This window comes from Helobdella robusta (assembly GCF_000326865.2).
Source record: "Helobdella robusta unplaced genomic scaffold HELROscaffold_3, whole genome shotgun sequence".
NCBI lineage: Eukaryota > Metazoa > Annelida > Clitellata > Rhynchobdellida > Glossiphoniidae > Helobdella > Helobdella robusta.
The window spans coordinates 2,731,354-2,759,230 of NW_008704501.1; the positions used below are offsets into that span (position 1 = coordinate 2,731,354).

The following is a 27,877-nucleotide window of genomic DNA, read 5'->3' on the forward strand; positions in this document are numbered from 1 at the left end:
TGTAAAATTTACAATTTTTAACACAATTACATTTCTTATTCACAATTTTCAATGTAAAATCGACTGATTAATTGACTCATTTTTTAAAAATTGATTAAAACTTATTGAATTGTTATTTGTTATATTTTAAAATAAATAATTATTATATAAAAAATAAAATTTAACTAGTATTCAGTTTTTTACAGCTTACACTATTTTTTTTATTCATATTTTATTTAATTAAATATTTTAAAACTTAAAAGTTTACTTTTTACTAATAAATGGTTTTTTTCTCTTTAATCAATGTAAATATATCTCTTAGTCTAGCCAAATCAAAAAAGAGAGGTTTTGGTGTCTGGGCTTTTCTATAGTTTTTTATATATTTTTTTATTTTTATCACTCTATTAATGATGAATTGTTTTATTTTATTATTATTATTTAGTTTTAATTTTAATCAAGCTTACTTACTTACTAATTAGAAAACATAAAAATAAAAAATGACTTGCAGTTGTAAAAGTTGCTAGCAAAGTCAAATTTGAATTTCACTTTTTTAAATTTCATAGAATGAACATTATTTGTATTTTTTTTCTGATTTAACAAAATGATATCCTAAAATATGATTTAAAACAGAAGGTGAAGTAGTAAAGTACTGAAGTACTGTATTTTGAAATGATTTTGAATCATATTTTTCATAAATAGTTTATATGCACATGATGCCTGATATAAAAAATTTCACACCTGGTTATAATAATAAAATAGTTTTTTTAATAATTAATAAATGCTACAATCTTGAATCAGCCCTCTGTTTGTTTATATTTTTCTATTTAAATTAGGCTAACTACAGTCTACTAGTATTTTTTTCAAAAATTCTTGCCTTTTTCTATGAAGAGATAGTTTATTAACAAGGAAAAAAACTTTTTGTCATTGGTGTTTTTATTTTTTTTATAACTAAATAATATTTTTATTGTTATTTATTATATGGTTTTTAAGTATTTCAAGTTAATTATTTTTGTATTTAAAAATTTTGTAGCATGTAATTTCTAAATGAAAACCAGGGAAGAATTGTTTGTTTCAAATGAAGTTTTTTGTTTTATCTTATCTTTTTATACATTTTATTTTATAGAAGCTTGCTTCTATTTAAAAATTTGTTATTATACAATATTACTATAGCAAACTTTTCTACATATAGATGTGGTTAAAGATAGCCTAAAAGTTTAAAATGGGTCAGCAGGGAAGTCACAATGGAGCAGACCATCCCTTGAAATCAGCTCAGGGCTCTTCTGATCTGTTGGATTCAAGTTTTGGATCACAATCACAGCATAAAATTAAAATTTTTAAAAATCTTAGAAATAAAAATAAATCTACATCTAGTGCTGGTTCAAAGCATTCCAAAAAATTGAACAACAATCATCATCTAAATTACAATGGCAACAATGCTTTGACTAGCAGTCCAATAATAAAAAAATGTGTTGCTGAAAACATAAATGCTATAGACGTACATTCAGTATTAAACGATGAAAGTTTGTTGCATAATGTCACTGATTCTTTGAACAGCTCAACATCAAATTCTGAACAGGAATCAAGTGAATTAAATGATTCAAATAAGTTTATGTGTAATGCTGAAACTTTTTCAAACATTTCGGATGGAGGCAAGTGTATTTTTGACCAAGAGAGACCACAAATTTTATCGGCAGGAAATGTTGAAATAGATTTAGTTGATAAAGATGGAAAGGTAAGCCCAGGTGATGAAATGTACGTTGATGCCAAAGATCAACAAAGCCCTAATATCGAATCAACTTTTTTTTCTGCTTCAGAAAATAGGTCTTCATCAGAAATAAGTCTTTGTGATCGCCCAACTGCAACCTTGTCATCAACCACTCTGATACAAGCAGAAGATTTAGACAAAAATTGTTCAATGCCCATGGCATCGTCAATGAACTCAGATGTAACTTTACCTGAGATCGTCGGGCAATCATTCCAATCTCTAAAAATTGAACATAAATGTGTTGAAACAAAACCATACATCGTTACATCAAGATTATTATCTGTATCAGGAATTGAATCAAACTCAAAAAATTCTTCCTTTATATCTCATAAAGCACAGGAGGTTATTAAAGACCATGGAGATTTTAAGTCGTGTTCAAAAAAGAATAAATGTTTGACCAACATGTCTGGTTTAATAAATTCCAAGTTTGGATTTTCTTTGGAGTCAGGAATGGAGGTTGCTGCTGACTACAAATCTTACAACTCAGTGTTGCATCATGAAAATATTGTCAAAAATAGCAACGTTATTTATAATAGCTTAAAGCAGTCTCACAAAAATGAAATTTGCCATGGAGAAGATGATACCAATTTGGAAACAGTTCTGAATGAAACTGACAAATGTAACAGTGTAAAAGATGGTACAATAAAAAATGATTATGCTTTCAACCAAAAAAGATTTAGATATAATAGTGAGAGCTCAAATTTGTCAGAGTCTTGTTCAAGTTTTAAAAAATCTGACAGACACGCAAAAGCAAAGTGCTCAACAAACAGTCTCTCACAAGTTCTTCTTGAGGAAATCATTCAATATCCTAGAATGGTGCCCGAAAAACTGGATTTTAAGCAGCTTGAAAAGTTTGAGGGTTGGTTTAAAATTATGTCCATAATATATTTTCAAAATTTTGTGATATTTTACTGTGCTTTTAAGAAGGTGGCATGTTATGATTCAAGTTGATATATGAAAAATTCAAAAATTTTTTTCAGAAAGAACAATTATAAGAACAAGAATAAACAAAGAAAATTTGATATCATTTTTGTTATGATCATATATAGTAATACATAGTATGTAGGGTATTTGTGAGTAGTTGGGACTTTTGTTTGAGTCTTACAATATTTTTATTATCTCCAGGTACCAAGCAGTATTATTGAAGGACCACTAAGTATTTATACATATTTACAATTGAGTCAGGTCATCTGAATTATTGTTTTATGATATGAAACATAAAAGTTACCTTTAAACTTTAGCAAATGTATTGCAATGTGGTCTGGATATTTCTAAAATGATCTGTCTCAACCAGCTGCTATGTTTTATTTTACTGGAACCTAATTATTGTTCACCATTTTGTAGACAGTTTGATATTTTCAGTATTTTGACATTTTTTTCCAGATAGCGAGTCTATAAACCAAATTTTTATATTTTCAACAGCTCCCCCAAGGAATGAGGATAAAATTAAAAGATGCAAAATTGGGAAAACAAATTAATAAATTAGGAGCTAACTAACTTGAGTATGTTAAAAGGAGTAAAAATGAGATTAAACAGGCCGACAACAATTAAGTCGAAAGTAGTTTCTAATACTTTTTCCATGTATGGCGGTGAGGTACATGCAGTGCTTGAGGGCCTATCTATAATATGCAATGTGTGTGATGATTTAAGTTTTGTTTGCTGTTTATACTTCCGAGAAATGCAGTAAGAAAGAATATAATCATTACCGTTACCATTTGCCCTTCATTACCTTGAGTAAACTCTCCAAATTCTTTCTGGTTAACTTCAAATATTGTAGTAGTTGTAGATTCATTTTAGGTTTTTTTTTGTCAAAATGGTTGTTTTTCTTTTTCACATTATTCTTTTTATATTGTTATAATAAGTTATTTGAAACTATTATATTATTATTATTATTGTTATTAATATTAAATTATTTCTAATTAAATAGTTTGAAATTAATAGTTTAAATAGTTTAAATGTTATTGTAATATTTGCAGGTCAAATGTTAATTTCCTGGCTCTGTTCTTGTTTCCAAGACTCAGTACATTATGCATTTCTTAAATTGTTGTCACTACAAGAACTGAAGCTCTTGGTAGTGCAGTTTTGCACTCACCTGCTGGCCGCTGGAGTCATCAGAAAATTGGACAACTTTTCTGTTCCTTATGAGACATTTAGGGTCTGCTTTTCAACTTTTTAATAATTTATTTGTATGGCTGCATGTACATCAGAAACGCTTCAATTTTTGTTTTCATTCTGAATTTAGAATATTTGTAGAATCATGTCTTTAAATGGAGATACAGTGATTGGTGTTACTAATTACAAATAGTTTATTACTAGTTAATAAGTAGTTTTTAACTAGTAGTTAACTACTTTTTTTAGTATTTAATAAATACAGTAGCTAACTACTTTTTCTAACTACTTTTATATTCTTTCAAAAAATTATGCAAATTCACGGTATATTATAAACAACATTTAAATGTCATCATTTTACCACCTGGTACACTTCTTTTATTCTCTTTGTTTATTTATTACACACTGCTTGCGTAATAAACCATAGCAAGTAAGTTTCTGCTGCACACTGTATTTCACCATGTCGTGCACTGTTTATTTACTGTTTATACAACAACAAACAACACACGTTTAGACGACATTTTCCCCGAAATCGGGGGTTGCCGTTTGGCTACCTATGATGAAACCGAAATACCCCTCGCGCTCCCTCTTCTGCCGGATACTGAGGGCCATTGTCACTTCTGTCATCATAAGTAATTTGTTTGGCTAATTTTTACGCAGGACGCCCTTCCTTACGCAACCACAGTTATAAGCGGTGGGCCTAGCCTTTGATGATCTAACATCACTCACAAGGCAGTGAGGGTCAGTTTAATGTCATAACCAGGACAAATGTCATAACCAGGACATTATTTACTGTTTATACCCTGTTCATTTTTTTATTTATTACATACTGCTTGCATGTGCCTAACACAGCTGATAGCCCAGCTTGCATAATAAAACAATAGCAGTTAAGCATTATTTTACCATCTGGTACACTTCTTTTATTCTCTTTGTTTATTTATTACACACTGCTTGCATAATAAAACTATAGCATGTAAGTTTGTGCTGCATTTTGTATTTCACCATATGATGCACTGTTTATTTTCTGTTTATTTATTACACACTGCTTGTATGTGCATAACATAGTTGATAGCCCAGCTTGCATTATAAAACAGTTTAGTTTGTGCTGTGTGTTGTATTTTACGTTTTAACATATTACGTCATAACAAATTTTAAATGGTTAACGTTCTGAACATTAAAAAAAACTAAACTCCGGATATACATACGATATATGAATAGGCCAATAGCTAAAATTGTTTTGCTGATGTGATTTTGAAGAAAGATAGTGACAGAAACTTCACTGCTGCATTCGTTACATATAGCAAAAGAATTTCGGATAACATCTCTAATTCATCCAATTTTTTAAAGCATGTCTTTACTTAGTTGCCATATTTTTTCATGTAGATAACTAGTTTAACTTTTCATATTTTTTTCATAATTAGTCAGGCTAGAAATGTAGAACATTTATTCAGTTATCCAGTTGTGTGTGCAACTTTTTAAAAAATAAATTCCACTCAGCAGCTGTTAAAAGATTATTTAGCGTTGCTGGGCATATTTTTACTGAAAAATGCAGCAGGTTGTCCGGTGAACACATAGATAAAATGATTTTTTTAAGAGATTTTTTTAGAAAATGATTGTAAATTTAAATTTAATAAAACATGTCAAATGAAAATGTTTGCCTTTAAATTATTTCACAATTATTGAATTATTCAGCAGATTCATGGTATCAAAAGCTCGTAATCGCTAGTGTTTTTAAATGGTAGTATTGAAAAGTAGTTAACTACTTGGTGGTAGTTAAAGGGTAGTTACTAACTATTGCTGTTCAAAGTAGTTAGAAAGTAGTTGTAAACTACTTTTTTTTCAAAGTAGTTTATTACAGTAGTACACAACTACATTTTTTAGGTAGTACAACACTGTGGTGATGTAACCTACTTAGACAGAAGGTGTAATAAATATGTTTAATAAAAGTGTAGCCAATATCTGTGCTTCAATTACATGAGAAGCATATATTGTTATATTTATTATTTCCATGTTATGTTTATTATTCATATTATCAATATTGTATTGATAATAATGTTGTGTTGATAAAATATCGGTTCTCTACAATGTTAAGTTAACGCTCGAAGTATTCACTATACGAGACGTGTGCTTCACAGAACATTTTGCTTCATGAGAATGCAATTTATAAAAGCACTAAAAGAAACACAACATTTTGATGGTTTCATCTTTCATTAACAGTTTCAGTTTAATATGAGGACAAGCAATATGAAATACAAGTTGACGTTGTGTTAATACCAGCACTAAACTGTGTTGAATGTCACGTCACAGGTCCGCGCTCCTGGTTCTCAACTTCTGTCTTGGTCTCGATCTTCTGGCTATCAACTAGTTATCAACTACTCAGATTATTTCTATAATACCAAACAATCAATCTCTGACTATATCATTCTTGGTCAAACCAGCACTCCTGGTTCTCAACTTCTGTCTTGGTCTCGATCTTCTGGCTATCAACTAGTTATCAACTACTCAGATTATTTCTATAATACCAAACAATCAATCTCTGACTATATCATTCTTTCCCTTCTTCTCTCTTCTCTTCTTCCCTGTGTAGTTTGTTCCAAGCTGTTTTATATAAACTAGTCTTAAGCTAGGCTGTCGGTTAACTAATATCATAATATATAAATTGTATGACATACATGTATGTATAACTTAACATAACTAACTAGTAGGATGAATTGTATGTATGATGTGTGTCTAATGACGATATTTTGATATTTATTGAAATGAAACAGCCTGATGTGATGTATTGCTGGTCACACACGATTGCTATCCAGTCTGCTGATGTACTGCCAGGTCGACTGCATGCAAGTCACTGGCCTCCTCAGGGCAGCCAGTTCAATGGCGCCAATCCAATTTTCAACTTGAACAACGTTCAAGCTTGTCATAATGCTGGAAACTTACCTGAAGATAAAAGTAAATTCAATATTTTCAAAAGTTTTCTATATAACTTCAAAAAATTCCATGATTTCAGTTTTGACATCTTCAATGGTTTCAACGCTTAAAAAAGAATTGAAAGAAGAAGCCGATTTTTTAAAAGTAAATTTAAGTTTGTTAAATTCATTTTTTAAATATGTTTGAAACTTCATTAAGTAAATTTCTATGTTTTACTTACATCAATCATTTTCCATTCTTTTACTTTTTCTTAAACAGAAGTAACATTATCTTTTCACAGACACGACATGACATGACAGTTCAAGCTTTAAAACATGAAAATGCATCTCTGACTCAAGAATATGAACAAAGGCTTCAAGCCTTGCAACAAGAGGTTGAAAAATACAAAATATTGGCAAGTATTGAAAGTCTTAACCCTAATGTTCAAATGGGTGGAGACAGTCTGGAAAACGTAAAGAAGGTTGAAATGCTAGATGTTTCGATAGGAACAACACTTTCTGCCAATGATGAATATACTCAGACAACCTTACCGTTTCCTAAAAATAACAGTTCCGTTAGAAAGTCATTATGTGAACAAGCCACATCTCCAATCGATGATTTAAAATCTTATATTTATTCAGGTTTTAAGTCATGCACCAAGGCAAAATTTTCTTCACTAAGCAACGGAGATTCTAGTGCCATCACTACGCCAGAACAATCGTCAGATAATACTGCCGAAAACATTGTTAACAAAGATAAGAGTTTTAGTAAAACTTCACCTGTTGATGAGCTATGTTTATTTTTTAAATTAGATCAAACAAGCATAGTGGATGTTTCAAACGATTCATTGAATAACGTGGCGTCAAAATCAATTTCATCACCATCATGCGTTTCTTTATCATCACCTCGCTTTTCACAGCCACAACCTATCCCGTCTTGCATTCCACCACCGCCGCTTCCACCATGCGCCCCATCGCCATGTATTCCACCGCCGCAGTCGTGCATTTCACCTCCACCACCGGCGCCATGCATTCCACCGCCACCTTCCTGCATCCCACCACCTCCGCCACCTTCCTGCATCCCACCACCTCCGCCACCTTCCTGCATTCCACCACCTCCACCACCACCACCCTCCTGCGTCCCACCACCTCCACCACCACCACCTCCTGGTACTGTACCATCACCGCCATGCATTCCGTTACCTCCAGCATGTTCTTTGCCTCCTGGTCCACCACCAATACCAACGGAATTTTCCACTACCAGTATGTTTTGCATTATTTCAAGTTACAATCTTGCTTGCTATCTGAAGTTTTTGAAAAAATATAATTTTGTGTAATAATATATAAATTAGCTGAATTGTTGTTGACATAGTTTTTGAATTTCCATCTATACAGAATCAAACAAACCGGTTGTTAAACCAAATTTAGCCATGAAACCCCTATTTTGGAAAAAAATTCAAGTGGACACAGTTGGCACTTGTCTTGCTGAGCAGCCGCTGTCCAGGTTAATATTTGTTATAATCTGCAAACACTTCAATGTCTTTTACAAATTTCTTTTTGAATTAGTCGTCTTAACCTACAAAAATCATCGTCGTTGAACTTATTCTTTATAATTTCATTTTTTATTTTAAGTGCAATCATGTAACGTTTGCGATAACGTAATTTTGGTAATAATCACGTACTCATTGTTATCACTCTTGTAATTTTCATGTTTGGTTTGTTGCGACCCGCTCCAGATTCTTAATCAGGTGCCTTCTTCTTTCCTCAGACTTGCAACCATCATATTGCTGTAATGTCAACACACAAAATCAAAGTTGCATACGCATGCAACTTTGATTTGACAGCGTGTGACTGTTAATAAGATTGGCTGCTCAACAGTTTAATGATTCCGATTAATACCTAGGCAAACCCAGTTTATTTTTCTAGTTCATTATAGCTTGTTTTATTTGAAGTATCTTTGTATCATTGATTTATTTGATGGCGTCATGTTCTTCTTCTAGTGACAGTGATTGTCGAGATTGTTTGTGGGAAATATTGAAGGAGCCTGACGTTGATTTTTCCGAATTCGAAGACATGTTCTCCAAAACCGCAACAAAGAAAAAGACATCCTCAATTATTAACAAGAAGCTGAAATCTAAAGAAGTGATTCATTTTCATTTATTGTTCATTAATTTATTATAACTTATGTTTTACTTTAATTTGATTTCAACAAAATTTTCAATGTTATCAACTTTATCTATTTGTTAGCATTTGAAAATGTTGTATGTGATGTTTGTTACTATATCCACACTATTGTAAAGTTTTCTCTTGTGCACTGTTTTGTGTGTACAATTTATAGCGTATCCAATATTAATTTATTTTATTATTCTACAAACCAATCCTAAGAATGTAGACTTTGTGCAGTTCAATTCTTGCTCTTGACCTTCTTTGAAGCATGGGTCGAATATCATTTGGTCAGACGGGCCACATTTCACAATTGTAATAAAGATGAGCCTTAAACAATGATTAGAACTGTAATTTTTTTGTAATGGCATAATTTAATGTTTGTAAGGTATGAATTAATTTTAAAAATATTTTCAAATTTTCTATGTAGATTCTGTGTATAATAATACCGACAATAGCTTTAGTGGATTCGACTGAAAGATTAAGATTACTATATTTTAGTGGTCTGAAACAGATTCGTTTATTATTTGAAACAAATTTTGAAGTTTACGTTATAATCTTATAGATGCTTATCGAATATTGAAATATTCATTCATAAAATCAAACGCCGTAGCTCGTACTGTACAATTTGATTGTAAAGCCACATTTTAATTTTAAGAACATTCTTATTTATTGTAATATTATTGAATGATAGATGTATTATCGATAATGTTTTCATAAATAATGAATATTAAAGCATAGAAAATATTTTCTGGACTGTATCAACAGAAAAATAAAATCACTTAACTATATTTTAGAATGTTTTTAATATATGGAAACATCTTTTTGATCGTCCATTTGTTGCTTTTGATTAGACTAAGTTAAAACGCGGCGAACATTTTCATTTTTGATTGTTTTATAAAAAGAATTATAATGTTGTCATTGAATTTGAAGAAACAAATGTTTCCACAATGTTGCTGTTAGGTCTCATGGCTATTAATATTATTGACGTATAGTTATTAATATTATTGAAATCAGGTTATCAAATTGTTAGACAACAAAAGGTCCCAATCGTTAGGAATTTTCATCACAAGTTTGCACCTTACAGTCAGTGAAGTTGAAACAAGTGTGTAGTTTTGTTGTTAAGCAATCGCATCAAATTTCTCTATCAAACAGATTCTCATCAATATTTTTGGATATATTTGAATGTTAAATTATCATTTCTCCTCGTGGTTAGGGATATTTTTTTTTAGTTGCGTCGACATCAGCCCATTTTTAGAATTTACTTACGCTCTATTTGTAAAAATGGTCAATTTTAAAGATATATTATGTTGATAAAGTTGTTTAGCCAGTTGGCCTAGATTGTTAATCACCTGGCTTGAAAGCAAAAAAATCTACATTTTTAAATTCTCAAGTGCATTATTTTGCATTGATACTTTAAATACGTTGTTTATGTGTGTACGAGATAACAGCCTGGTGAGCCCTCCAGAAGGGGTTTTAATTAATTTTCTGGTCCATTTAGATAAACTTTTTGAAAAATAATAAAAATCTCATTTTAATGTAAAAGTAAATATTAATTCTTAATATATGCATATTTTTAACAGTTTTATTGGATTTCGAACTGTCATCTCTCACAATGGAAAATCTTATTTCTTTTTATGAACAAGTTAGCTTTTTCTTTTTAAAAATTTCCTATTTTTTTCTATTGTCTTGTTATAGTATTTATAGTGAACTGGATTGAGCATGATTTTTGCATTTATTTTTTCCCATTTTAGAAAACGACAATTTTTATTACAAAACTGAACCAATTATAATTTTATTTTGTTAGCACAAGTACTGCAGCAAGTTAGCTATGATGTTTTATACTCTCAAATCATTCAATGGAAGGATTGATTTTTGCTATCGTAGATTTGGAATAGAAAATAGATATTAGTCAAGTTATGATAAAGTGAATTTTAAATATTTTAAGTTTTAATTTGTGAAATTAACGAAATTTTACACCAACCAGAATTATCATCGACAGCATGTACTTAATCTTTTACTAGTTACCATTTCAGATTCAGTACAAATAGAAATATATTATGTGTGTGTGTATGTGACTTGAAGGTCAACGCAAGTTGCATTATGTGGACGGCTTTAATGCTGTTCTCGACTCAGGTTTCTATGGGGATCACGTAAAGCGTCTCTCATAGAGCTCTTTATAATCTATATAAAATAAGTGTATTAGACGTTATCTCACGCAAATGTCGACAAGAACCCAGTAATTGGCTTTATTTGCACAAGTTGAATGCCGCAAGCTTGCTAGGCGGTTGCTCAAACTTTTTTTTAAAGGCATTCGGTTCAAAATCGAGGAGCAAAACTTATAGACCATTTACGAAAATTTGGCACCGTTTCAGTAGTTTTGATATATAATTGAGTTATTAAGAACAACTTCATCGGTAGATGGTGGAAAAGCCAGGAGATCCAGGCAGAGCAGCAACTTCCAGGGTTTGCGAATGTTGTCAGTTATTTAGACATTCAAAGACATTTTGCAGTGTGTGGTTTAAAACTTTAGAAATGAATGAGAACATTCTAAAAAAAAATAAAAGCAGTGTGGTTGAGAAAGAGTCGTTTTTTGGTAGTGAATGAGCGTTATATTATACAATTAAAAAATAACAATTTTTTCTGTGCAGAAACCAGAAGAAGCTGAGATTGAGACGATAAGGTCATTTATGCAACAACAACCTGACGCATCTCTAGATAGACCTGAGCAGTATGTCGCTTTCATTATTAGATTGATGTTTTCATTTCAAGCTAATGTTTTCATTTTTTATATTTGCCCTTGAACACATAGTCATAACAGTTAAACTTTCTTAGGAGGAAATTTGGGAAATATATTTAGTGCTGTAAATGAAAGATTGTTATAGTTTATTTTTGGATTATTATTATTTTATTCCATTTCAAAATATATTAAGTACCCCATTATTAATAAGTGTTTTGTTTTCGTTGTTTTCATTCTTCATATCAGGTTCATATACGAGCTATCCTCGATTCCTTGTTTTGCTGATCGATGTTACTGTTTCATATTTCAGTCAACATTTGTTGAATCACTGGCTAGCATTGAACAAAGATTGGTCAACATTAGATTAGTCACGGAGGTGCTTTTGCATTTTTCATACAGTTATTTTTCGTTGTTACGAAATTTTTTAAGTTTTTTTTATGTATTTTCCTCAATAAAAATCTATATCTGCATCTCTTTTGAGAGGCGTTGTAGCCAAAATTTTTCAAAAATTTGTAGAAACTTGAAGCTACATCAAACAACATTGGTGCAAATTTTTGATTTATTATAGGGCAATATTTTAAAGATAAAAGTGCCTGCTGACAAAGCTTAGACAAACTCACGCACATACAATTTCTAACAAACCTTTTTACCAATTGTACAAACTTGTACAATGAAAAACCAAAGCAGACAAAACGTTAAGTACTTTCAAGTACTAAAACTCCAAAGGTCTCTATTGCCGAATATTTAGTTTGCTTATAGTAATATTTATGAAATAACTGTATTATACATTTACATTTATTTGGTGGTGAGATGGTGTAATTGTTAAACTTGAATTCAAAGGTATCCTCGTCTTTCATATGCAAAAAGTACTTGACGCGTTGATCATATGTACTTAATGTACACTATGCATTTTCCATCTCTGATAATAATAATAAACTGACGATATCTTATGTTCGTTTGCTTGTTTTTTTTTATAATTTGCACGTCTCACTTATGTTTCAGTGTCTGATGAATAGTCAAGAGATACAAAAAATTATGGCGATGATTCTTGCCTTTGGTAACTACATGAACGGAGGTATGTTATCGACATAATTTTTTATTGAATATTTGATTTGCACAATGTTTTACATGTATTGGCTGATACACTATAGTATTAGATCTATGCTATTTGATCGGCGTATAAGTTGGAGGATTGTTTCTTTCTGTCAGCAAATAACCTTTCATTAATTAGATAAAAATTTGATGAATGTTTATTATAAAAAAGAACTTTATTCATTGCAATGCCTTCAGTTTGCATGATCATGTGATAGATGGGTTTTTATCTTTCGGTGTTTAATTTTTCGGTAAATGTCATAACTATTGTACCGTATTTCGGTAAAAGTACTTTTTGCATACCCAAACGGTAGATTTGAAGTTTGATAAATATTGCAGTGCAACCGTTTAATGAGATATGCAGATTAGACGTTAAGTTGATAAGTCGTTTGACCACAACTGGCGAGTTTAAGGTCTTTTTTGACTGGCATAGCCTTTCACTTCTAGTTTGAACAATTGCCTTTAATCGTAGATGATAATGAAGATAGCTAATTTAATTGGTTGTTTTTATAGGAACCATAAGGGGACAGGCAGATGGATTTGCTTTGGATATCTTGTCTAAGCTTAAAGATGTCAAAAATAAAGTTAGCTGAATTCGTCTGTAGTAAATATTGTTATTAATAAAAGTTTTCATGACGTTTTTGTTTTGTAATTTTAATAAAAAATTATTTTTTTACTACCATGATCTTGGCTGTTTAAAGGCACTCGAATTCTCTAACAAAATTTGTGTTTCTTCAAACACTTTCTAAAGTTATTATAGCTATCTCAGGTTAATCCTGGCTTTTCAAGCTTTTCTTATTCCATATTTTTTTGTTATACGTTATCGTTGTATTAAAATGATTTCCTTCACATCTTCGTCACAACCTCAGATTGTGTCTTCCTGCTGTTCATTTTCCGTCGACTTCCAATTCTCAAAATTTTTCTTTCACAATGCACTGTAAATTTTTCTCAACAAATATCCTTAAAAAAATCAAAATAACAGGACAATACATTTAGCTTGCTGGAATATTTAGTGACCACATACCTCAGATCAAAATTACCATCTCTTAGTCCATCCGTCGAAAACAATGATGTTGATGATTGCGAGAGCAAAATTACTGAAGAAGATCATAACATGCCACTTCCAGTTCCGGAACCAAGCGATGTAATGCAAGCAGCCAACGTCAACTTTGATGATTTGGAAGCTGAATTAAATAAGGTGTCCAACTCATTAGAATGTACGTTGACGATTGTCTTCAAAACATTTTTTTAAATTTTGCCAATGCATTTTGTTTATTTGCTCAACATATTCTTGTTAGTTTATTTCTATAAATTTCTATAAACTTCAGACGCACGCACACTCACACTGCTGTTGACTGAAGAAGTCTTTAATAATTTAAAGTTTGGAATTGTTAAATGGTTAAGAGGCTCGAAATTATGGAAAAATATAAAAGTTGTGACGTTTGAAAGTGTTTTAAATTTCTTTCTTTCCATTATCTTTATTCGGCAGAAAGTAAGACGAGTGGACCAAGAATGGCATGAAAAAAAAATTATTAAAATTCAAAAATTCAATTGTAATATGTCATCCAAACGTTTTTGGTTTAAATTGAGGGTGAAAGTACATATATAACCAAACGTATTGTGAAGTATTAACTTGTGCAGTCTCAATAAACATGAATGATCAGAGAAAATGGAAATGCTATAAAGATTTAAGGTGGCATTTTTAAAAAGTTGTTTTAAAAAGTAATAAATGATGAATAGAAATTGAGAGTAGATAGCGATAGTGCTTGCATTTAGAATTATTATATTAAGAGTTAGGGCGTTAGGAAAGAAAACGGGGGAATAATTAAATTAAAAAAGAAAACCTTTGAAATGGAAGATTCAAGATTTAGATTCAACTTGGAAGAAATGTTTTTACAGGGCCTTGTCGAAAGATGTTTTCAAACGATGCAAAATCACATGGCTTGAAAATACAACTTTTTTTTTCATTTGAACAAATTGTCTAAGATGTATCAATTGTGTCCACCGAGTGTTGATTTTTTTTTAAATTAATATTAATGACAATAAATATGCAATTTTTTCAGCATGTATGTCAAAGGTGGCGTGCGTTTTACGTGGTTCGTCACCTGCCACTCTAGAACCGTTTCAAAGCAAAATGAACAAATTCATTATTTACGGTCTGTTGTATATATGTATTTGCTGCAAACTTTTTTAACAAATCAACTTTTTATATTTGCTTCATTTAAAAAAAAAGTAGAGTTATCCAATGTTTAAGAATATATTATTTTTTACTCAAAATGTTAATTTAATTTATGGTTTCGTAGCACGGCAAAGTTTACAAGAACAAGAAAACAACTTGAAAGATTCAGTGAAAAAGTTTGTTTATATACATATATATAACGCACACACACACACACACACATATATATATATATATATATATATATATATATATATATATATATATATATTAAAAAAGCGCTGTATATAAATTTCCGTAATAATATTGATTTCCTTATACTTTTTAACAGGTTCAACAACTGCGTAACATTTTTTATGGTCAAACCGAAACCGGCAGAATCGAGTGTTAGTCCAAAAGATTTTTTCAGTCTTTGGTTCAGTTTCTGTCAAGATTTCAAAGATATATGGAAAAAGGAAATACAAAAAATATTGAAGGAGAGGTATACAAAATTTCACAACTTAAATTTTATTTGTTTTTCTTTTATGAATGTCCCCAGTTTTTTAATTCATAAAAAGTAGATTATTTTCAAAGAATAAGTTGATACATGATTGACGTATTCCGGCAGTAATATCTTGAATTTTATTGTGAGATTAGCAAAGGTGAACAAATGAAATCTCTGTATCGTATAGCAAAACAAGCAAAGCGTACGAAAAAAGACATAGTTGGTGCCTCATGTATAAAAAATGAAAAAAATGAGATGGTTCTTGAACGAGATGAGATCAAGCTACAGTGGAGAAAATACTTCAACCGTCTGTTAAACGAAACAAATCCAATCAATGTTAACTTTGACGCTCCACCCATCGAAGGTCCGATTCCAGACATCACTGTAGAGGAGCTTACAGAAGCTCTAAAAGCTATGAAGGATGGAAAGGCAGCAGGGCCCTCTGGACTCACAAATGACATTATCAAAGCATCTGGTACTGCAGGTATCAAAACGTTACTACAACTTTGCCGTGAAATCTGGAGAAATTGCTCAATGCCGACTGAATGGAACTATATCATAACAGTTCCTCTATACAAAGGCAAAGGTGATCCATTGAACTGTTCATCATATCGGGGTATACGTCTGTTAGAACACTCCCTGAAAATTGTCGAGAAAATCATTGAGAGAAGATTAACGTCGTGCATCACGATCGGAAATTATTAATTTGGTTTTCTAGCGGGGAAATCAACAATTGATGCAATTCACATCCTTCGGCAACTGCAAGAGAAGTACCTCGCAAAGCATCAACAACTATCACACATTTTTGTAGACCTTGAAAAAGCATTTGATCGAGTTCCCCGTGAAGCAATCAGGTGGAGTCTACGTTGACAACTCATTCCAGAATATCTTGTTCGACTTGTGATGGAAATGTATACGAATACTAAGACTCTTGTCAGCACAACGGTTGGAAACACAGATGCATTTGACATCGGCGTTGGAGTTCACCAAGGATCGATTCTCAGTCCACTGCTATTTATAACTGTGATGGAAGAAATCACAAAACCGATACGCACTGGTGACATTTGGAATCTAGTATATGCTGATGATATCGTTTTAACAGCCACGTCTGAGCAGAATGCAGCACAGATGTTTGAAGATTGGAACATCAGACACGCCGATCATGGATTCAAAGTCAACATCAGCAAAACCAAAGCAATGAACACTGGTGAACCCATCCAATCCACAGCTACTGGACGATGGCCCTGTTCAGTTTGTAAAGCTGGTGTAGGTAACAATTCAATCAAGTGTCAGCAGTGTAACCAGTGGTGTCACAAACGTTGTTCAAAAATAATTGGTTCTTTATCTAAAGTGTCCAATTTTGTTTGTCCTGCTTGCATCAATCAACAACAAATTCGAAATAGCACTGTTTTTGAAGCCATTAAAATAGAGAAATTCACATCGTTTCAATATCTAGGGGATGTTCTGGTTTGTACTGGAACAGCTGAAGCTGCCGTTCGAGCACGCATACGTGCAGCCTGGAATAAATGACATCTCCTTGCCTCTATATTGATGCGGCGTGACACCCCACTACCACTACGATCAAGACTTTATAAATCTGTGATACGTCCGGTGTTGTTATATGGTGAAGAAACATGGCCAATGACAACCAAACTGGAACAACAACTTCAACGAACCGACATGAAAATGCTCCGATGGATGCAACGAATTAGTCTGAAGGACCACATCAAATCTACCGAAATCCTGCGTCGTGCTGGTTTAGATGATATAAAGGATGAATGCCGGCAACACCGTCTGCGGTGGTTTGGTCATGTCAAACGAAGTGGAAACAGTGCCATAACTTCTCTTGCAGATGTTGAAGTACCTGGCACACGTCCCAAAGGCCGTCCATAGAAGTCCTGGTCGCAAACAATCGAGCAAGACATGAAAGCTCTAAATTTAAATGAAATGGATACAACTGATCGTCTAATTTGGCGCAAAAAGTTGATGGCAAAGAAAACAACGTCCTACCTCGGGAAACCGGGTCTCTGGACGCAAAACGAAGATTGATTGATATTGTGAGATTAGTTGCTAAAGTTTGTCGTTACCGATATAAAAGTTTCAAGTCTCGAAAATTTATATGATTATCTTCTAAAAACAAAAGATTTTTTAATGCAGTTTGTAAACATATTACAACAATGATAAATTAATCACAAACAAACCAGATGCATAGTTGATGTTTTTTTAACATTTTAAAATGAAATTGCTTTTGATTTTACTTTGAATGGTAAGCCCTAAACCTCAAAGCCTAAAAAATGATTCTATGGAAATAAAAATTGTCGACAGAAAATTGTTGATCAACTTTCGGACTTGATTTATGCTTTATACACTTCGCGCAATTTGAATTATCAATTTTCCCGATTTCTCAATGTGTTTACTTTAATTTGTTCTACTTTATTTAATTTCTGTTATTTAAATTTTAAGCTTATTTATATGAATTGGAATCAAACTAATTCATTTGAACATCTGAAATAATTAGCCTGTAAATACTTAATTTTTTTCCTACTAACATTGAATTCTTGTTTAGTTTTGTAAGTCTTTATTGAAAAAAAAATTCAAAGTTTTAATATTTTTCTAAAGGTTAGAGATCACGCAAAAACGTTTAAAGAAAATCCAGGAGTTGAAAAAAAAGATGCTTACAACTGCTCCAACTAACAAAACTGGACTAGTTAGTTCATAGTGTTAAATTACCTTTTAAATTAATTTTGTTTTTCTAATTGCCTTGATTCATCGACTTGCAAAATACAGTCAATACGCGCGCAGTCAAGCTCGTTTAAATGCGTTACACATTAATCCATTTCATATTCGTACATTCACACACAATCACACCTTCTTGCAAACCTTCAAACAGGTAAATTAATGGTATCCTAATGTTCAGAAATTATAATATATAAAAAATAAATAACTAAAAGATGTGACAATTAATAATAATATAATCCACGACGAAACAAGATAACATGTAACCGAAGCATCTTTTTTAAATTCTTGAATGTCCACTGCATATGTCCACTGCATTTACGACATTATTTTGGCAGCTTATTCCATAAAAGGACAACTGAAGCTGCTGTTCGAGCACGCATACGTGCAGCCTGGAATAAATTGCATCTCCTTGCCTCTATATTGATGCGGCGTGACATCCCACTACCATCAAGACTTTATAAATCTGTTATACGTCCGGTGTTGTTATATGGTGCAGAAACATGGCCAATGACAGCCAAACTGGAACAACAACTTCAACGAATCGATATGAAATTGCTCCGATGGATGCAACGAATTAGTCTGAAGGACCACGTCAAATCTACCGAAATCCTGCGTCGTGCTGGTTTAGATGATATAAAGGATGAATGCCGGCAACACCGTTTGCAGTGGTTTGGTCATTGTCAAACGAAGTGGAAACTGTGCCATAACTTCTCTTGTAGATGTTGAAGTACCTGGCACACGTCCCAAAAGCCGGCCAAAGAAGTCCTGGTCGAACCTCGGACTTAGTCGGGGAAGTCCTACCTCGGGGGAACTGGGTCTCTGGACGCTAAACGAAGATTGATTATTCCATAAAATAACGACATAATTGCAGAAGTAATATATTCTAATAATGTTTTGAACGACTGTGTTTTGAGCTTGAAAGTGTTGCCTCTGGTTTCTGAGTCTTCGTGTTTCAACAATTTGGAGGAGCTTGGATCGGGACCATATTTAATCAGTTTGTAGACTGGACCAAAATGATATCTTCACGATTCCTTTGATACATTAGAGTTTATATTTTGCACTGACTAGCCTGCTCTCTTTCAGTATTGCTTATACCTGACCGCAAACCTATTCCAAGTGAAAATGGACTACAGTTACACTATGCCGATTTGTTTACTATAGAAATGGTGCCTTATAAGTAAATTATTAGACATTAAAAAAATATTCGTTTCGACGGTCAGTATCTTCGTTCATCAGAAACGTTCATCAGACTTGTTTCATCTGGGATATGTTCAGACTTTTAATAAGATTTTTCAATAAAATTAACTTTGCAAGTTCATTTCACAATTTTTTTCAATAACAGAAAATAAAATTGGTATTGAACTCTTTGAAATTTTAATTAAATAAAAATTTACGACGACTTTAATTTTTCTTTTTATGCAGAAAGCAAAGTTAACAAGCAAAGGCATCATATGACCAAAGCTTGTTTGAATTAACCATTCATATAAGAGACATAGTTTTCAAGTTCTAGTCAACAAAATGAAGATTTTTTTTGCATGTTTATATAAGTTCTTTGTTTTTAATCTATCTACTTCTGTTTGATTTTTGTCAAGCATAGTATTAAAGTCATTTATTCAATTAGATTTTTTAAAGCTGCTTATTGAGTTTTGATTTTTGAAATAAAATTATTTTATTAAATTTCATTGTACCTTTATAGATTAAAAATAGATATCTTTTAAATATAAGATTCGTGATATAGTGGCGACCATATAATTCAGTTTGTTGTAAATCAATCGAACATTTGTATTGGTCTTAGGATGTTGTTTGGTCTTGGTAGTTGTGCAGTGTTTTTGTTTATTTAAGAAATGATCGAAATGTTGGGACTATTGCTAAAGTGTTAGTTATTTCGTTGTAATTCTTTTGTTTTGAGGTGTGTGTATTCCGCTGAAAATGTGTTTATTTATTTTTATTCTTTTAAAAACGGTAAAAAAATTTGGTCAACTAAGCATCAAATGCCAAAACTGAGTCAAATGTACATTAAAAATATAAAAAAAGAAGTTATAAGAAAAAGGTGTGGTGCTGCATTAATACATTTATCCTTTTCCTAGAGCTAGACCACACGATTTTTACCGTTAATAGAAAGAATAGCAAAACACAAATCTTACACGGCGACTGGGTACTGCTCATTACTAAAAAAAAAGTAATTAAATCAAGGTACAAGGTATAGACAGTTAGTTTTGCCCCAAAAAGCCAGCTTCCAAATGTGCTTTTGAATATCTAGATTTGTTCGATAAAAGTTTGTCTAAATATATACACTCTACTTTAACTTTTGGCAACTTTGTTCGTATTTGCTGCCACTTCAGAAAGAATTTCTTCTGGTCTACAAAGTTACGAATATAAAAATAAAAGGTAGATGACGCTGACCTCAACTGTTCCACAAAAGACTAAAAAATTTATAATTGATTTGATTCATTCGTAAAAAATAAGTTATATTTAAATAATTGCAAAAGTATATCTCAAAAGTTAAATATAAATAATTAATTTAAATAGAGTTTTAAACACATCTAACAAACACTCTTTAAAAATGGTGGATGCATCAATTATTTAGTAAGGTATTAAAATTGACGAGGCATTGTTCGCTGACTAAACATCTGATATTCTGTTCTTGAATTATTTCCCCATGGAATAATTAGCATTGGCATAAGGAAGTTTGAACTAGTATTTTGAGAATACGGTATCATTCCACCAACCTGATATTTGTAATTATCTTGGAAATCATTCTTCTCCAAAGGTTTCTTTAAAATATAAGACATTTTAAGTTCATCATTCCATTTTAAATAGCTGTTTAATTCAGTCTCTGAGAGATTTGAGCTTCTAGTTTTAGAATTGTATCTTGACTGAACTTTAATTGGATTATTGTATAAAGACAATCCATTGAATAGCATTTTTGCAAAAGCAACAGAAATTCTGTGTTGGAACTTGATAAAAGCATAATTTGAATTGGAAGGGTCCTTGTTTGTAATTAATTTCACTGTATCAATTGGACCAGCCTATATAGTATATATAAGTAGATAAACAATAAAAAAAAGATATTACAAAGTGTCGTTAAATGATGTAACAAAAAAAAATGATAAGAAATTATAATAATGTTAAAATCAAAATGTGAACTAAAAAAAATACATATCAGGTATCTGCTTAAAGTGATTAATCTTTTAATTTAGTTAGTTGAATTTGAAAATGAATAAAATTATATTTACATTAGAATTAATTAAATTTAAATAAAATTTGTCTATGATTAATTAAGTAAAGTTACATTTTAATTTATATAACAACTTTTCTAAAACTAAAGAATATAAACTCTTCTAATAATACTAAAGTAATAATAAAATTAAATTTAATTATTTATAAAATATTGAAATTAAATTTAAAGGAAAAAAACAAACCTAATCATCCTCTAACTAACCTGTAGCATAAGTTCGTATATGATTTCCTCACTAACAAGTTTATGCAAATTTCCACACCAAACGGTTTTGTCATTTTCTTGTTCGTCAGCCATCATATGAATGTAAAGATACGAAAGATCCAGGTGAAGATACGAAACTATGTGTTGTCAAACTTCCCGTCAACCCCTGCTTATGTAATGCCTATATAATAAATACTCTACGAAAATAGTATAGTAAGCCAAAACAGTTTTACAAAGATTTTGGTTTTATTTTATGTGTTTTGGTTAGGGCCGGTGCTAACGTATCAGGGGCCAGGTGCAAAAAAAGTTTGAGGCTGTACTTTTTTTCAAAATATCGAAAATATATTACTCTCTTGTTTGTACTCGTTGCGTTGGTAATCTAGGAGACGGCAAAGTGGTTTTTCCAGAAATATTTATTTATAGTCAACAGTATAAATAGACTTATAAGCTCCAACTAGTAAACTAGTAAACTAAATACAGCCTGCGTGTTCGTTGGTTAGCGACAGTATAATGTAAACAGCCGAAATACTTAAAAAAGGAAAACTGTTTTTTGAGTAATTATTTTTAAAATGTTATTGAATTTAAAAAAAAATAAATTAAATGTAAAACGCTTGACAATGCAATCTACCCTTAAACGATTTTGAATCAAAATATAACCTCTTTATCTAATTATAGACTTGTAACTAATATTACTTTCATCTCTAAAATAATAGAAAAAGTTGTTTTTAATCAACTCTCATCCTATTTAGACTTTAACTCTTCGCTACCTGTATCTCAATCTGGTTTCAGACCTGCTCACAGTACTGAAACTTCTTTACTTAAAATACACAATGATATCCTTCTTTCTAGTGACAATAGTAATCTTACTCTTCTTCTTGCTTTTGACTTTTCTTCAGCTTTTGATACTGTTGACCATACTATTCTCTTGAGACTACTGCATCTTTCTTTTAATATTACTGATTCTTGTCTATCTTGGTTTTCTTCTTATCTCTGTAATCGTTTTTCTTCTGTTGTTCTCAATAACTCTACTTCTAACTCCTCTACTCTTACTTTCGGGGTACCTCGGGGTTTTATCCTTGGCCCTCTTCTATTTATACTCTATACTTCTGAACTACCTCGTATTATTAATAACTTTTCTTTCTCTAGTCAACTATATGCTGATGATTCTTATAATTATACTTGTTTTCCTCCATCTAATCTTAATAGTGTTCTTCATAATTTATCTCTATGTCTTTCTTCAATTATCGCTTGGTCTGATTCTATGTGTCTTAAACTTAATCTTTCTAAGTTTGAATTAATTTGTTTTAATAAATCTAAACACTCAATTACTATTCCTCCTATTATCTTACCTGATTCTAAAACTCTTGATGTCTCTCATAAGTTTCGTAGTCTAGGTTTTATCTGTGATTCTACTATGTCTCTCTCTTTTCAGATTAATAGTGTTGCTAGAAGTTCTTACTTTCATCTACGTAGAATAAAAAAACTTTTGCCTTTTCTTGATGATCCTACTCTTCTCCTTCTTGTTACTTCGTTAGTCTTATCTAGGATTGATTATTGTAACTCGCTCTACTATGATCTTCCTGACTCTATACTCTATCCTTTAAGTAAATCTTTTAACTCTGCTCCTCGTCTAGTTGCTCGTGCCCCTTTCTTTTCTCATATATCTCCATATCTTGTTCTCTTGCACTGGCTACCTATAAAATATAGAATAATTTTTAAAATTTGCACGTTCATGTATAAGTCTCAATCTAAATTATTTCCTAAGTATTTATCAGATATATTAATTGAACCTAAACGCCCCGGTTTACGATCGTCTTCTTCTTTTCGCTTTTTCTTAACTCGTGTTAAACACTCTTTTGCCAAATCTGCTTTTGCTTTTTCTGGTCCTTTTCTCTGGAACTCTCTACCTACTTCTCTGACTACTTCTCCATCACTTGCGATGTTCAGAGTGGATCTCAAGACCCATCTGTTTTCAAAATTCATTGAGGAGCGCTGTTGAACATCGCGGAAATAGCGCTTTATAAGTTAATTGATTGATTGATTGATAACCTGAATTTTATGCTTTGTACCCGTTGAGAAATGTTATAGTTCAATTTCTAAAACTAAATAGATCTATCCGCCGGTTATGAAGTAAAAACTAGAAAAAATAAGCGGTTTTTTGAAGAATTTTAATTTTTAAATGTTAATGACTTTAAAATTGAAAAACATGAATGAAAAACGTTTATCGAAGAAAAGAATAATTCATACAACATAATGTTATAGTTCAATTTCTAAAACTAAATAGATCTATCTGCTGATTATGAAGTAAAAATCATGGAATTATATAACTGGAAGCGCCCTACCAACGTTTTAACATTGAAAATTTTTTTCAACGGCAAGTTACCTCTGGAAGCAAGTTTCTAAAAATTAATTATTTGTTTTTAAAGTGAAACTATATTTTTAACTGATACGTATAAAATTTTGTTACACATTTTGTAATGTATCATATTTTTATAACTTCATAGAGGTTTTGTGGTTTTTCTAGTCAAAATTGGTTTAAAATTTTTATTTTAAACTTTTATTATAAGCTTTTATTATTTAGTTTAACTTTCAGTTGTACCGTGGGAAAAACTTATGAGTCTCTTTAAGCTGTTGACTATAAATAAATATTGCAGGGAAAAACCACTTTGCCGTCTCCGAGATTACCTGCGTTATTGACGTTTTGCATTTGGACTGGGTCATATAATTAGAATAAATATAACGGCCTTCGCTCATTTTTGACGGTCGAACAAGGAGCTTACTTCCGGAGGGAAATTGGAGGGTGATTTTTTATCGCCCAAGTCAAAAGTTACGATCGTATATTTACTAATTTCGGAAAATTGCTTTTATTTAAAATTTCAAAATGTTTTAAAAGGTACTAGATGCAGTTTTAGGATAGATATTGCTGTATGACGGTTAAGTATCTTTTTGCATTTTAAATAAAAAAAAATTTTTGTGAACCACCAACAACACTTAACTGACTTAACTCATTAACAACTGTAACAACACTAAACGACGACTAATTAGTAATTAAATTACTAAACTCTAATGATTAAGCTAAAACTAAACTCTACTGATTCTAATTAGTAATTACTGATTGAAATAAATAACAGATAACACTAACGAACATTAACAGATTATACTACTAGAAACTACCAACCACTACACTAATACATACTACTACTACACTAACGACTAACAGCACTTGTTCCTAAGATCCTAAATTCTATTGCTTGATTGGTTTTAAAATTTTTATTAACAATGCTTAGGTCTGGGAATAAAAAATATACTAAATTAAATAAATATATTAAACAACTTACCAATCAATTTTATAAAATAAACAATTTTGTAATTTGTTCAATTCAAGCTTCAAACTCCGCAAGCTAACTTGCAATTTAATTAAAATTTATTAATTATGAGTGATTCAAATTAAATTTTTTTCCATTTAATGTTTTACAAAATATTCTTCATTCTTAAATTGTAGTACATGTTGTTATTAAATTTATTAAAGATAATGTGTGATTCCAGTGATTCATCAATCCATGACTTGTTAGATCATGATCATTCAGTTTTAAAGAATCCCCATCACCATAACCAATGAGGTTTGTAAAAATTTTACTTTTAATTTATTATATTTTATGCACTTAGAATGTTGTGTTATTAATTATTATCATTAATTTATTAAATGCTGTGCATACCTATGGCAAGTAAATAAAATAATTAAGCATAGAAATAGCCACAATCAAATTAATTTATATAGGCATGAGTATAATTTGGATAATAATAATTAAAAATATCGGTATCATTGAAAATGGATAAAGTCATAAATAAAAAAATAAATCATAAATTGCTAAAAATAATAGTTCCAGTAAAATTTTGCCTTACACCTACATCTTTTTTTCATTCTTATATTATAATAAATGTTTGTTATCAAATATATCAAGGATTGATTTCTCAATCCATGACCAAATTGAATGTCATGATCCTACATTCCCAGAGGATCCCCATCACCATTAGTCAATAAGGTTTGTAGAAATCACCCCAGGCATACCATCAATGTTTTGTAGCCACCTTTTAATGTAGTGTTAATAAAATGACATTGAGAATAGTTATTTAAAACAATCTTATTAAAATTATTGAACAGGTATGACAAGATTACTTTCTTAATGTCCTAGTGTGAGGAAGATGTAAGCCATTTGTCCAAAGATAATGCCTTATGCCCATACAAATGCAGTGTCAACGCGAATGATTTTTGATCAGAGTCATATGTTCTAATTTTTTTAAACTTTTCCAGAAATTTTTTGTTAATTTATTTGTTACATTAAATACTTGATGTGTATTTCATATAAAAACTTGATTATGCCAATTTAGTTAACTTGTTAAGCATTAATATAAAATTGACTCTACTTGTAATGGTGATTGGTATGATGATGATGATCCCAGTCCTTAGCAGGGTTTATTATTCACAATGTCATTATGCCCTTTCTAAGTTTTAATAAAATACATGGAATATTGGTGAATGCATTTTATATTTTTTGTATAGATAAGAATGTTGCAATGTACAATGATGACGTGAATTGCTTCCTTGTGTAACTGATGACATATAAATATAACTAACTTGAAAACATGGGAATGCTTTCTTCTCCATCATAACCCTTATAATCTTTATTACAGAAATATGGTCACTGCATATTCCTGCATTTTTTGATGGAAGCCATTTGAAATCATTTATTTCCTGTCTGATGCACTTAATCCAATCGTTTTGCATTTTTACATTTTGAGGAAATCTGAAATTTTATAAACTGTTACAGAAGCTTGTGCATTTCTCTGGTATTTCTTTTAATAATAAAATGGTAATCCATGATAGCATTATAAATTATAATAGTCCATAAAATAAAATATATGTAATTGTAAAACAAAATAGTTCTATTCAATGAGTATAGGGATATTGTTACATTTATTTTAGTGTGAAGTTAATTTGAAAATAAACCTGTGAAAAGATGCATCAGAAATTTTCTCATTTCTATTTATTATTAATGCAATTTTTAAATGCAACAGGTAGGCATGTTTGTGTATAGCTACGAAAATGAAAATTTACTTAAAAACTAAATTATTGTATCTGACTCGAAAATTAGTACAGAAACAAAAACGAAAGAATAAATGACAATATAAAAATTTAAACATTGATTGAAAGAGTTTATTCTAATTATATGGTATGGGCAATTCGTTGCGAAATCGTTGAAAGAAATGGTGTCAACAGTAGTTATTTTACTGCATGGTAAATCAGCCGGTATGAAGGTTATATTTAATTCCTATCTAATAAATTTGACAAAATATCATACACAGGCAGAACTAAATAAAGAAATAGATAGATATATACACGTAGTTATAATACATTTATAATGTTGTATTTACACATTCAAATTGTACAATTGTGTTATGGTGTAGTTTCAAATTATCGTGAATTCTCTCAAAAAATTTTAAACGTTTTACTACACTATATATACTAGTTATTTTTATCAACAATTTAAAAATTTTATCAATAATTAAAAAAAAATTTCAAATTGATTTCATTGTGATATCGATAATGATTTTTTTAACATGACTGATTAAAAAGCATCAAAGAAAGTTAAAATAGGATGGAGAATTTGTTATATTGGGATATTCGTTTAAAAAGCAAGCAAAATTTTAATATAAAAGCGCTTATAAATCTATGCATATTGGCTCAGCTTGGCTTGGCTCGGCTTGGAATCGGATTTTAAGCAAGGTGTGGTCTCAAACTATTTTGAATTCTCCCCGAAAAATTTGAACTGCGTGCGTACATGTATAGCAATGATTACTGTTGTTCTTATAATGAATTTATAAAATATATAAATATAGCGAGCAAAATTTTAACATAAAAGCGCTTATAAATCTATGCATATTGGCTCAGCTTGGCTTGCCTCGGCTTGGAATCAGATGTTAAGCAAGGTGTGGTCTCAAACAATTTTGAATTCTCCCCGAAAAATTTGAACTGCGTGTTTACATATATAGCGCTGATTACTGTTGCTTTTATAATGAATTTTTATTATATATATATATAAAGTGACAGGAATCCATGTATACAAATAATTAAATTATATTATATTAGATTATATGTTTATATGAAAAGCAATATAGCAGATTCAACCAGCCAACCAGAAAGTTTCGAAGGCGTTCGTTCGATGACTTCAATTTAGTACGGTTAGCATTGTGGTTAAGACTGTATAATAGTGCAGTATT

The 27,877-nt window shown here is 30.9% G+C and overlaps 4 protein-coding genes across 4 annotated transcripts; 2 read left to right on the plus strand and 2 right to left on the minus strand.

The window, feature by feature from the left end:
* Positions 1 to 1,198: 1,198 nt before the first annotated feature.
* HELRODRAFT_161245 (hypothetical protein) lies at positions 1,199 to 4,502 on the plus strand (the record flags this gene model as incomplete). Its single annotated transcript, XM_009021182.1, has 3 exons — positions 1,199 to 2,603; positions 3,721 to 3,899; positions 4,368 to 4,502. The coding sequence occupies 3 exons, from the start codon at positions 1,199 to 1,201 to the stop codon at positions 4,500 to 4,502; spliced, it is 1,719 nt and encodes a 572-aa protein (XP_009019430.1).
* Positions 4,503 to 8,156: 3,654 nt separating this feature from the next.
* Positions 8,157 to 15,493, plus strand: HELRODRAFT_65173 (hypothetical protein; the record flags this gene model as incomplete). Its single annotated transcript, XM_009021183.1, has 11 exons — positions 8,157 to 8,238; positions 8,777 to 8,901; positions 11,574 to 11,653; positions 11,909 to 12,038; positions 12,665 to 12,737; positions 13,268 to 13,338; positions 13,737 to 13,803; positions 13,858 to 13,971; positions 14,818 to 14,910; positions 15,058 to 15,109; positions 15,265 to 15,493. Coding segments are annotated over 11 exons (1,116 nt in total), but the record flags the coding sequence as incomplete, so codon positions are not given.
* A 5,500-nt stretch (positions 15,494 to 20,993) lies between these two features.
* HELRODRAFT_136690 (hypothetical protein) lies at positions 20,994 to 21,676 on the minus strand (the record flags this gene model as incomplete). Its single annotated transcript, XM_009021184.1, has 2 exons — positions 20,994 to 21,185; positions 21,599 to 21,676. Coding segments are annotated over 2 exons (270 nt in total), but the record flags the coding sequence as incomplete, so codon positions are not given.
* Positions 21,677 to 22,810: 1,134 nt separating this feature from the next.
* HELRODRAFT_161249 (hypothetical protein) lies at positions 22,811 to 24,352 on the minus strand (the record flags this gene model as incomplete). The annotated part of the gene is made up of 3 exons (XM_009021185.1): positions 22,811 to 22,881; positions 23,389 to 23,590; positions 24,284 to 24,352. The coding sequence occupies 3 exons, from the start codon at positions 24,350 to 24,352 to the stop codon at positions 22,811 to 22,813; spliced, it is 342 nt and encodes a 113-aa protein (XP_009019433.1).
* Positions 24,353 to 27,877: the final 3,525 nt, after the last annotated feature.